The sequence below is a fragment of the Podarcis filfolensis genome (genome assembly GCF_964270895.1).
Source record: "Podarcis filfolensis genome assembly, chromosome: 2".
Lineage (NCBI taxonomy): Eukaryota > Metazoa > Chordata > Lepidosauria > Squamata > Lacertidae > Podarcis > Podarcis filfolensis.
Window position 1 is genome coordinate 88,826,418 of NC_139605.1, and position 12,834 is coordinate 88,839,251.

General features: G+C 45.3%; 2 protein-coding genes across 15 annotated transcripts in view; one reads left to right on the plus strand and one right to left on the minus strand.

The window, feature by feature from the left end:
- RHBDF2 (rhomboid 5 homolog 2) overlaps positions 1-5,102 on the plus strand; it is a 64,985-nt gene extending 59,883 nt beyond the window's left edge. For all 3 annotated transcript variants that reach the window (XM_083597859.1, XM_083597860.1, XM_083597861.1), the window contains exon 18: positions 3,350-5,102. In XM_083597859.1, coding sequence (XP_083453985.1) covers positions 3,350-3,769 — 420 coding nt within the window. In that variant the 3' untranslated portion in view covers positions 3,770-5,102. The remainder of the gene's footprint in view (positions 1-3,349) is intronic.
- Positions 5,103-5,545: 443 nt separating this feature from the next.
- Positions 5,546-12,834, minus strand: part of AANAT (aralkylamine N-acetyltransferase) — a 47,423-nt gene continuing 40,134 nt past the window's right edge. For all 12 annotated transcript variants that reach the window (XM_083597977.1, XM_083597975.1, XM_083597978.1 and 9 more), the window contains 3 exons: positions 11,864-12,132; positions 10,401-10,555; positions 5,546-8,239 (listed from right to left, as the gene is read on the minus strand). In XM_083597977.1, coding sequence (XP_083454103.1) covers positions 7,934-8,239; positions 10,401-10,555; positions 11,864-12,020 — 618 coding nt within the window. In that variant the 5' untranslated portion in view covers positions 12,021-12,132 and the 3' untranslated portion in view covers positions 5,546-7,933. The remainder of the gene's footprint in view (positions 8,240-10,400; positions 10,556-11,863; positions 12,133-12,834) is intronic.

The following is a 12,834-nucleotide window of genomic DNA, read 5'->3' on the forward strand; positions in this document are numbered from 1 at the left end:
GTAGATGCTGACAGTGAGGTGTCAGTGCCTCTTTTTGGCTGGCTGTTGTGGACAGCCTCACTGGTTTTATTCTCTTCAGTCAGATGTGGGAGCGAAATGATGCTTTAGCAATTGCAGCTGTCTGGTTTCCATGTGCTGGACCAGCACATGCTGGCTGCCCTATTTGTTCACACGTGAGGGTGCCCACCCCCCCTTTTTTAGTTGATGGAACAGGCAGGTGGCTAATCTGACGTCCTGACAGGCTCTAAAGGAGATCACCCATCTAATCCCTTGGATCTCATCAGCAGCTTCTCCACCTACAGCCTTGTGGGGCAGCGGCTGCAGCCGGCTGCTGAGTCACTGCAAGCTCCTGAGCCTTCCCCTTCTGAAATAACTCTCAAGCATTGCAGCTTCATTGGTGGTTTTAGGGGCTGCCCTATGTTGTTAAGTTCATATTTAAAAAAAGGAATGATCTGCCAACTGGAAACCACCATATAATTGAAGAGGTACCATTACTTGTCTGGGTGGTGTTCATTTTTTGGTTTTTTAAATAATACTTTATTATGCAGACTATTTACAGTCTTCGTATGTGGTACCGTTTTATAGGTAAATGGAGTGTTTTCACCTTCAGTTTCTTAAACTTATCTCTTCATTTGGTTGTCAAAATGAATGGCATTCTAACATGAAGAGGTTATTGTTAATCACTTTGCACAACTCTAGTTCCCTGGCGTGAAACTTTTTAAACTGCTAAGCACACACACACACACACACACACACACACACACACACCTTTACCAGTACTCTGTGCGCACAGAAGGCGCAAACTCTTGGTGCTTAGGAAAACTGGATGCTGCCACTGGTCTAAATGATTGAAATTTACTCAGTTCACTCTGCTTCTAGGCAAGGAGCTGTACTGGACATTGTCATTCTACTCCAGCTTCTGTGTCCTCACCAGATGTTGCCCATTAGTTTTGAGGCTATCTTCATGAGGAGTATATATCCTGCTTTTTTACTAGAACCCTCAAGCCAGCTAAGAACTTCTATAAAATACAACAGATACAACGAAAACCACATGCTCGCAAAACAACCAGCCCAGCTGAAACAGGGACATTATACCTCGTAGTGTTGTTGTTTTATTGCTACTGCTACTACTACAAAATCCTGTTATTCAGAGGTTTCTGAATTCTGGGCTTGGTGCCAAATGAAGCAGTGCTACTGCTCTTGAGCAAAATTGCAGAAAACATTGCCCTGGCCTTAACCTATGTCCCTCAGGATGTATGGGGCATACTAACCACAGGACTTGCTTCTGCATGTGGTTGGTTGGTTGGTTGGTTGATTGATTGATTGATTGATTGATTGATTGACTGATTGATTGATTGATTGATTGTCTGTATCCCTGAGTGCAGGCAGAGGAGAGCATAGAATATTCCATTCCTGCAGGACCCCCATCTCCTTTAATCCAGCACTTGGGGAAGGCACAAGGAAATTAAGGCCATTCTGAAGGGCTCCAATCAGCCAAGATGGGCTGCACACTCTTTGCTGAGTTCTAGCATCCCAGCACAATAGCCTGACTTTCATGGGGCTGGTTGGCCCATCCTTTGCCAACTGAGTGGCCTCTGGTTGTTTTGGACGACAACTTCATTGTGCTGGCTGGAGCTGATGGGAGCAGCAGGCCAAAATATCTGGCAAGGACTCGATTATCTAGTGAATTTATGGTCCCTTGATTTAGACAAACACACTGTAACCTTGAATAACCTTTAATTTCCCTCTTGTTTTAATATGACTCGGGCCTTTCTCTTTTGCTGTATGAGTTCTAGGGCCTAAACCAAGGTAAAAACATAGCAAAGAACCCCAAGTATGCTTTATTTTGACTTGGCAGTTCTGTGCTCTGCTCAAGACCTATGAGCTGAATTCTGAATATTGGTGTTTCTAAGTGTTGCTCTGATGGAAGGAAAGTTTCAGTGTGACTCTGTCCAGTTCTGTTTGAGGACAGGGAAGGTGGCTTGCACAGTGGGGATTAGCTGCTGAATGATGGCAGAAGTCAAAGCCCATGTGAAAGAAAGTAGGTGATGCAGATTTGAGATCTAAACTTCCTTTGTTTTAGGCTACAGGAAATGTTTAGCTCTCATGGTTGGGCAAGATATTTTTATAAACGTTCGTGCAAAGGGCCTGGCGTTCAGGTAGGGACTGTCAGCCGTACCTGTTTAGCTACGTACCTGTATCTCATGAATTCCAAATGTTGTTTTTAATTATTATTTTTTAAACCCTACAAAAACTCAAATATCAGATTGAGAATAAAGCATGCAATATTTTGCAAAATGACCAACATGCCCTTTGATGCCGAACTTACATGTTTGGTCCCCCCCCAAAAAAAGGGGTTTCTTTAGCACAGATTGAGAAATCTTTTAGGGCAGAACAGAAGGGCCCTGCCATGCAAAACATAACAACATCATCATCATCATCATCATCATCATCATTATTATTATTAAATTTATATACTGTACCACCCTTCATCTGAAGATCTTTAGTGATTATAGTGCAACCTTTGCAAAACCAGGATGAAGACTTCCATCCTAAACTCATGTAATAGGGAGAGAATCTAACTAAATTCATAGAATACATATGTTTAAGCTTGTGCTATCTGGAATTGACACAACACAAAGCTGTTACCTTCCAGGGCAAGGAAACCTGTGGGCCTCCATATGTTGGATTGCAACTTTTAGCATCCCTGACCACTGGAGTTGATGGCAGCTAGGAATCCAACAACCCCTGGAGAGCCAGAGATTTTCCCCACCCCTCCTTTGGGGGTCAAAGGGTTGGGTCATAAGTACGGCTTATTACAACCCCCAACCTCCCGACTTGTTGCCCTGATGAGTTGCTTTCATCCCGTTTTGTCCTCTGAGCTCTAGCTCAGTGTTCTCTACCCTGAGTGGCAACATCAAGTTCTTAAGCTCTCCTCCCACTGAATGTGGGGCTTTGTGTGTGTACAAATATGTGCCCCACCTGAGACATTTACTGGTAGAGGCCAAAACTTGCTCTTGGCACTGTGATCTGAGGGATTTGAAACCACAACCCCAGAGGAAATGAAACTGAACCTAGGTTCAAGATCTGAACCTCAAAGTTCTTGCAGTGGAACCAATACTCATTCCCCTTGATCAACAAACCAACCGTTAAGGCTTAATGAGAATAACGGTAAGTTTACCATGCAGAACAATAAATCACTGTACTAACAGCTTCTGGGACTCTGCTGCCCATTTGCTTTTCCAGGGTTCTCTGTTGTGGAGAGAGGAGAAAGCCTGGCTGGCCTAAGAGCGGACTGCATCTTGCGTGATTTATTTTTAAGTTTCTTTTTCCTCCTTCCCTCTTCTAGGTGGGCCCTGCAGGATCCCAGTTCGGCTTGTTAGCCTGCCTTTTTGTGGAGCTTTTCCAGAGCTGGCAGGTCCTCGAGAAGCCCATGAAGGCTTTCCTGAACCTTTCTGGGATCGTCCTCTTCCTCTTCCTCTGCGGCCTCCTGCCATGGATTGACAACATTGCACACATCTTTGGCTTCCTGAGCGGCCTGCTGCTCTCTTTCGCCTTCCTGCCCTACATCACCTTTGGCACGATGGACAAGTACCGCAAGAGAGTCATGATCATCGTCTCGATGCTGGTCTTCGTCGGGCTCTTCGCATCTCTGGTGATCTGGCTCTATGTGTACCCTATTAACTGGCACTGGATTGAGCACCTCACTTGCCTGCCTTTCACTGACAGGTTTTGCGAGAAGTATGATCTGAACCAGGTCTTGCATTGATGGAGCTGGGAGGCTGTGGAATGGGGCTTGCAGGAGAGGATTTTAAACTTGGGATACCTGTCTGATGTTGAGCAGCAGTGGAATAGACAGAGGCAACACTGGCAGTCAAAAAAGGCAAAACATCTGCACTTCTCCAGCTTTCCCTGTACCACTCGTGAAACATTCACGCTCCAAGTGCTGAAGCAGAACACCTGTTACCTTTTGCAAAACTCCTAGGTGCAAGGGATAAAGTCATAAGCCAACCTGTCTCTTGTATGTTCCTCTCTGACAGTTCTGGGCACAAGGAGCCATCATTGAGAGGTATAGCTTTGAAGCAACATCACCCTGTTGGTGTCCGAATTGGGTCAGAGTCTCTTACGAGAGGCTTCTCCACTACAGTGCCTGCAGCGGGTGGCAATCTTTGCTGAAGTTTCGATGTTGCGATAACCACCAACCATTTGGAATGTAGTAGAGAATCTACAAGCTCTGCCTCTTAGGTTGAGTTCCTTTCTATGAGCTGCCAAAGCAACCAATGCCATCCTTCATCCATAGGACTGACTAGGTCCTTTGTGGGATGGAGGCCTGGGAGGCAGTCACTTCAAAAGAGCACTTTAGTGATGAGGCAACATCCTGTTGAACTGCTCGTATTTACCGTCTGCCTGTGTCTATGGTTTCCTACTTGAAGTTCCTCCTTTTATGCAACTCCTGGTTTTGGGGGCCCCTTTCCTAATTGCCTTATGGCACAAGATGGTGCTTGGACTTTGTGGCAATCTTCCCTGCCTTAGTGCCTTTTTGTGGTACTGTGAATTGTACTGTGAAAACAAACAACCTGGTCTTTTTTGCCCAAGGGATATTTTATATGCATTTCTCTTCTCCCCTGCCCCTTCTTTACATTTGCGATCTCTGCTACCAAACACTTTATGGCAAGTAGCGTTGATGCTTTGAAAGAAACCTTGTGCCATCTGGAAGAAGTGCTAGTACCTCGTCCAGTATTTATACGGAGTGAATTTAAATTTCTGTAGCAGACTTGAAGGATAACTTCACTCTGATGAAGAGGCCAGGCTCACGCTGTAGCGACAGATGAGATCGTTGTGTGGAGGGTGGAGGAGGATATTTTTGGTCTAAATAAATTAAATTTAAATTTATCAAAAGCAAATGTGTGTTTTTTTAAAAAATGTGATTTATTTAGTGCCTTGTGTAAACCTTTTAGCCAGGGATGGAAATAGCTTGTCTTGTAAGTGGCCCCACGTAATAGACGTTGGTAAATCTACAAAATGTTGTTGCTCCAGTGACTGACTTTATTTTTAGAACGCGTTTATGAAGAAAAAATGTATTAAAGAAACCCCAAACCCTCCCTTTTATTTAATGTGTAATTCCTTGCAGTTCTCTAGATTTAGCAAGTTTTCATGAGATTGCCATCAGAGCACAGGAGGTCCATGGGGTAAGGTCCCATTGCAGGTATATCTAGGTCTACCTACAGCTGTTATTCAGCTAATGTCTGGAAGAGCCCTAGCCTTCTTATGTTGCTCACATTGTCTAACCAGCCACTTCCCAAGTTGCATTACCCTGTGCCCTTGCCAGCCGCCTTCTGTATACCACTCGGATGTCCCTCAGGACCTTCAGTTGATCACAATATAAGTATTTTTAACTTCTTGTAACCTTTCTCTCCACCTCCCATCCAGGTCTTAAACCTGCCCCATTGCCTGCACAAAATTACATCCCACCATCTTATCACTGCCTGATTTGATTACATAATTGGGAGTGGTGAAGGAAGGGTGTATAAAAAGCAAGACCCTCTTAGAAAAAAAAAACCACTGTTATTTATTTGCTGACTCAACAAAGTGAAAAATGGCATGCAAAGGGTTGTGGGAGGGGGAGAAAACAAATGCTTTTTCTTGCTTAGTGGAAGGAGCTACAAGTGTTGATCAGCGTCCAGGGCTAACCCGCATGCCTTGGGCACCAAGATAACATACATTTCAATCCAGCCATTTTACAGTTAGTATAACCTCAAACAGATTACACTTATTTCACTTGTGAAACCCTTCCCCAACCCCAGAGCTTTTAAGAAACAGGCACCTGCTCTGGCCATGAGAAAGGCATATAAGAAACCCATCTTAAGTAGATCACTTTGGGATCCAAAACTTGCTCCTCCTCAGTTTTTGCTTTCCCTGCAACTGTAATGTGTAGGTAATCTAGCACAAGAGAATGCCCATGTTTGCACCGGACCATAACTAAACTTAAAAAGCATTTCTACTTTAGTTGTAGCCATTGAGCTACAACGCATGCAACTATGAAAGCTGTGTCATGGTGGTTTTTGCCAACTTCCAAACATTATTTCCCTAGGCCTGCCTTGTTTCATGGTGAGGGCACATTCCTTCCTTACATTCAGTGCAGACTAGATTAATTACTGAAGATGCATGTTGGACTCTGTCCTTAAACTCGATATGCAGACCTCTAGTTCATGCTGAAGGAGCCAATTTACCTTTCAAGGGACAGGAAACATGGCAAACGCCTACCCACTCGCCAAACATCAAAAGGATGAGGAGGGTCAGGAAGCATATTGGGTGCTAGCAGCTGGACCCCACCCACCACCCACTATGTGCTATTTATCTCTGTGGGTGTGATGAGCATTGTACACATGAGCACCCCCTCCTCTCCCACCACCATGAATGATCATCAGCTCTTACATATGAGCACCTGCTAATATCGACACAGTCCTCCCAGGGGCATAGGGACATACTCATTCTCGGGGCATGCGCCGAGTGCTTTTGCTTCAGCAGTAAGTCACTGCATTTCAAAGCATGTACATTAACTGCAATGAGTTAAGTACTCGCTGCACAGCCTCAAATTTAACAAATCCATTGCTCCTGCTAGTTGTAGACCTTTGTTGCACCTGGGCTGCAGGAGGAGGAGGAGGGAGTAGGTTCTGCACCTCTGTGCTGTGGGTAGCTCTTGTCAAAGCCAGAAAGGGAAACACCCTAAAGCAAATGTGGCTTGCCCCTTGTCAACAGGGACTTGGATTTATCTGTCAGGCAAATACTTATCTGGGGAGGAACTCGGCTAAGAAAGAAGCCTGCTCTGGTTTTAGCACATAGACCACATTTATATACATATTTTTACAGAATATACAAGCACAGATTCCATGCATTTCACAACAACAGAGCAGCCAGTGCAAGAAGACATGGAGTTTCTCCACTGCAAGCAAAGAGACAACAATTTCATCTGCGACGGCTGCTCCTTTCCAAAGGCAAACAGTAATTCCACAAAATGGCAGATGTAACTGAATGATTCTACTTCTCAAGTAATGTTTTTCCTAATTGCTCTATTAATTCCAAAAATAGCAAGCAGTCTGCTACAACAGAAACCACACTTTTGAGAACAGAAAGCTTGATTTCTGAAAGCATTTGTATATGCCAATATTGTGACTTGCTTCATAGTTATAGATGCAGCATTTGTCTTCTTACAACCATTTTGATGGGTGATGGTAACCAATGTCATAAGGCAGAAAGGCAGCTGGGGCCCTGGTTGACAGTCAATGGTTACTCTGAAAATTGCCAAATTCTAACCTGCAGACCTATAGTGTACTGGCAACAACAGTCACTTAGTTGCTCCCTTAGTTGATGGGAATAATGCTTAGCGGCTACAACTTCACCACCATGTCATGCTGTTGTCATCTTCATAGCTAAATTGAGGAAAGAGCAGTTACTGCCTTTCATTGCCCCATGTATACAATGGTCACTGCTGCAGGGCGCAAATTCAGCTAAGACACAAATGAGAAGACAACTGGGGTGCATTTTAGCTACCAGTTTGAAAGGCAGTTGTGAGGTTATAATGCTACGACACCTATTACTGGCTACTAAAACGCTACTACGCATTAAAATCTGTGTTGCCTTTGCAGCAATAGCTATGATAGGAGTTGCTTGGGTTAACATACCAATCTGCGTATTGCAGTGGTTCTCAAACTTCTTAAAAAGGGACCCATCAGTAACTTTAATATGTGTGTGTAGGCTCACTTGCCTAATTCACCACTGATGTGGAAGTTCCTTATCCCAGAGAAGAGAACTTGGCAACTTTGTGACCCACCCATCGGACTCCCCTGACCCATTGGTGGGAATCATTGGGAAACTGGGCTTCTTTGCCTCCAAGAACACCAGCCAGATGTGGATGGAAATGGGAGGCGCCTCCTCAGCAACCACTGTTTCTGCGCATGAAGGCATGGCCACGAACGGCATGGTCCATCTCGATGAAGGTCAGAGAGCCCACCGTGATCTCACAGGGGCCCAATGCCTTGAAACCACACTTGGAGTAGAAGGGGACGAGAAAATCCTCACACATCAGTGTGGCTCGACGCACGTACGGCAGGCAGCACAGGTACTGCAGGTAGCGCCACATCAAGATGGAGCCCTTGCCTTGCTGGCGGAAGGTGCGGTGGACTGCCAGAACATGGATATGGACTGTGGATCCATGAGGCTTGTGCAGGGTCAGAGCATCCTGCCGAGGGAGGAGAAAGAGAGCAGATGGTTGTTAAGAGATGTGGTCCACCCACTGTTAACACCCTAGCGCAGACTGTCTCTACTACTTATAGTAGACAAGGGACAACTTTCTTCTATAGGATGATGATGATGAAGAATCAAATAGTTTCTTGACTGGCATGCATTGGGAAAGCCACTGGTTCCAAATCACATTGTACTTGACCTGATTTAGGCTAATGTGATGAGATTCATGCGGCGGGAGAAAGAGCTGAAATGCTCTAATATTTAGAGCAGGAGTGAGGAACCTATGGCATTTTTGACTGCAAGCCTCATCATTTCTAACCCGTGGCCATGCTGGTTGGGGCTGCTGGGAGTTGGAGTCCAACAACTACAGGAGGGCCACAGGTTCACCCACTCCCAATTTAAAGAGAGCTGTGCAGCCTCTCCAGTATTCAGAATGTTAAAAAGTGAAATGTTCGTTTCACACTGAATCCAGCATCTGCCTTAGAGCTGCTCCAGGGCAAGACTCCTGATCAGTAGTCTTCTCAAGGAGAATAATGTGGTTTCTTATTATTGCATTTATGTGTTTGTACAGGTACCATACTGGCTCATGCCTGCAAAAATCCCAAATCCTCTTGAGTCCCATCAGGGAAAAGGCAGGGTATAAATATAAGAACAACGATGGCTTTTAAAGCAGACACTGCTGCGTAATGAAAAATTGTTTTGTTGGAGCGCCATTACATTTGTTCCACAGTGGGGCAGCATACTGGCTAGTGAAAACTGAATGAACTTCAGCAGCTGAGTGAAGGGATGTTAAAGTGTGGGGCAAGCATGATACTAGCCCATTCACCAAAGCATGTGAAAAGTAAGAGAAGAGTTCCCAAGCCATATGTACTACAGCAGGCTTCCTCAACCTCGGCCCTCTAGATGTTGTTGGCCTACAACTCTCATGATCCCTAGCTAGCAGGACCAGTGGTCAGGGATGATGGGAATTGTAGTCTCAAAACATCTGGAGGGCCGAGGTTGAGGAAGCCTGTACTACAGTGGTACCTCGGTTTTCAAACAGCTTAGTTCACAAACAACATGGAATTCGAACGCCACAAACCCAGAAGTAGATGTTCCGGTTTACGAACTTTTTTTGGAATCTGTTTTGAGTGTTACACTTCCTTTTTCAGTGCCACACTTCCGTTCTGAGTGCCCCAGCTCCTGCTTGCATGGGAGTAGGAGCTGGATGGGGCTGCTCACCTGGAGAGGTGTAGGCTCTGTCACACTTTTCCATTGAGGGGTGCGTGGCTGCATTCACCTCAATAAAGAAGTTTAAAGGAGCATCGGTGGCAATGCAGAGACAGCCCAACAGCTGCCTCAGCAGCGGTTTAGGGGTTCTCTGATGTAGCTGCCGGGCTGCCTCCACCTTCACCACCCCAGCAACTATTCTGTTTGGCTGCCTTCAGGTGGTACATGGGCTCCGATGCTGACGTGGGGGCTCCTTTAAACTTCTCCCTTGAGCGGAGAAGTTTAAAAGAGCCCACAGCCGCGAACCCCTCAATGGAAAGTGTGACGGAGCCTGCATCTCCCCAGCTGAGCAGCCCCATCCAACTCCTACTTGCGTGCAAGCAGGAGCGGGGCTGGGGATCTCTCAGCTGGGAAGCAGAGGCTTCATGTTCCACAGCTGAGCATTTTAAATTAAAACTGAAACTATCCAGAAAACCACAAAGCCAACAAACTTGCAACTCATGAAAAAGCAGCAACACAACAAATTGAAAAAACAAACCAACCGCAAATGAATCAAAATCACAAAAAATAAAACAACACTGACCCTAACCCTAATTCTAATCCTTCCCCTAACCCAATCCTAAAATTAACCCTAGCCCTAACCCAGAAATGGTATTGTTAGATAATAAAATTCATGTTAATTTGCTGTTTTAGGGGTTGTTTTTAAAAGTCTGGAACAGATTAATCCATTTTGCACTACTTTCTATGAGAAAGCATGCCATGGTTTTGGAACGCTTTGGTTTTAGAACGGACTTCCAGGATGGATTAAGTTTGAGAACCAAGGTACCATTGTACTCTCCATCAGTATAAGAAGGTGATGTGTCTTTACGCCGGAGTCTGTCTATGTTCTCTCTCCGTCAGTTACGTAATGGGAAAGTGATGCATTTAAAAGGATTTCCATTTCCTACCTGGCTGAGTCGTTCCTGATCCCAGAGAGAGCCAATAATGAAAGCAACAAGCCGGCCTTCTTCAAACCAGCCGAGCGACAGCTCCGGACACAAGTTCAGAAAGTGGCGAATCTCATCCAGGTGGAGGGGGCAGTCTCCCGACACCGAAATGAATGCTGTAGAGGACAACAAAGAGAGGAGTTGAAGGGTTAATGTCATGCTGCTGTCTAGATCCAGGCTGCAGTTTCCTGGTCGCTGGAGACATGTTAGACCTGCCCTGAGAACAAAAGTTCAAAAATGGAACTAGGTGGAAGGTTGGAACTGAATTCCTGAATCTAGTGGACTGCAGTTTTCAGGGTAATTTGATTCCTATTTGACTTTTGTTTGCTTCTGTTCAATAAGTGAAAGCTGAGGTTCCTGGGGGTGGGCAAGACAGAATAGTTAACCCTTCCCACTGGTGGTGAAATTTATTGGTGGCATCTTTTATTAGAATTCTTCATCAGGTAGAGGAGAAAGGTAAGCCCATTCTAAGCTAGGCCAGGCATATTTTATAAACTTCAGTAGCCTACCTTCAGCTTCCCATTGCAGGATGAGCTGAGTCATACCTCAGTGGGATAAATCTATTGTCTTATTAGGATACCTTTGATGCTAACAAGTATTTCTCTCTCAGCAGCTGCCAGTCTGACCTAGCACTTAGTGCACCATCATATTCAAATACATTTATTTCCTTTGTCTTCCTTTGTTTTTTGTTTGTTTGTTTGTTTGTTTTTAAACTCAGTTTCAGAATATTCAAATTCGGCTGCAAAACTCAAAATGTCCATAACGGGATTTGTTTAGCCACCCAAGTACGAATAAAGATACCTGAATTTAACCACCAGTGTTCAGATCTTACCACTGAAATTCAGATGTGGAAAACATTAATTTCCAGCTGTCAGGCTTTTGAGTAGGTGGCCTGTAAGGAGCACATTCACTCAGCCTCCACTTCCCTAATGCTTCTGACTGATCTTTAGTGTGCTACTGATGCTCCAGTTTATCAATGATCTCGATGCTTCCATTACCCTTTCACCTGAGAGGTTAGGAATGTGATTCTTCCCACACTGTACACGTCCATTTTTTACTTTCTTCCTGCATTCAATCTTACACTGAACACTCTAACCACTTGGGGGCTGTAAGCCATATCTGGGTGATTCCCATAATGCCGCACGCCTGATAGGCACAAGAAGGCCGACATTCCAGCCCCTCTCTTGCTGTGTCTTGGTGTTAAATTGCTCACATTAAGCAAGCTGGCTGCCACTTGTGTAACCTATTTGCTTGGATGTTTTCCCTTCCACCTCCTGCCTTTTCTTTCCTCTCCTACTCTGCCCTCAATAAAGGACCCCAAGTAACTCAGTGCTTCTAAAGTACAGAAGTGCCTTTTATTTATTTGGGGGATGAGGTGGAGGGCGGTTCAGAAAACGTAGGAGACAAAGGAATTGGCGCCTTACCTTCTCTCTCTATTTCGAACACGCTGATGGCATCCTCGGGGGTGAGGCACCGGAACTCGCTGGCGGGCAGAGTGTGCCTGCGTTGGCGCCCAGGGGAGCTCCGCGGAGGTTTGAGGTGGATGGGCTTGAGAAACGGCAGGGCGCTGATCACAGACATCTTCTCTAGTTTATTCCTGTGCCTTCTGTAAATGCTCTGCCCGCTTTTGGAGTAGCCGCGCTGCTATTTCAGTCCACCACCTCCAGAGCAGTCAGCCAGCAGCTGAAAATACCTGCAAAATGCATGTCAAGTTAAGTCGCTTGCGTCTCTTTATATAGGCACACACATCCGCTGAGACTTCAGGCACCTTAGTCCTCATCACCACCAGTGCTGTGGAAACGGAAGGTCCGTCAGGTCGCAGAGGTGGGTCCTCGCTAATGTCTGACTCACAAAAGCAGAAATCCAGCAAATGTCCAGATGCTGTGCATTAGAGCAGTAATGACAGGGGGGCGGAATCAGAAGTGGCTTTTATAGCTTGGAGGCTTGCTGGCAAGGTTAAGTGGCAAGATAGTCAGGGTTAATACTGACGTGGGCTGTGAAGGAATAGTTATTCTGAGGTCACCAAGAAGCTGGATTGGATGACTCAAAAGCGCTCTTAGGACCTAATCCTGACAGATACAGATCGCTTCCTGCTAGGTACTGGGTGCCTCAGATTGCAGGGGCACAAGACAGAGCTCAGAGTCAGGAAGAGCATGCTGGGTCTCCGCACAGAATCAGACTCTTAATGCTGTCAAACCAATCTTCCGCCTTCTGGAAAGCTTTCCTGTGATTGTTAATTAACCAGCCAAATCAAAAGATGTGAGACCAGAGTTATTTTCCCTTTGAAAGAAGAAAGCAATTGTGGGAACGAGGGTTTCTTCTTTCAAAGGAAAATAAAGGTACAGCAGAGTGCTCTTAAGAGATAGCCAGGGTGGGAACCTTAATCTTTTGAAAG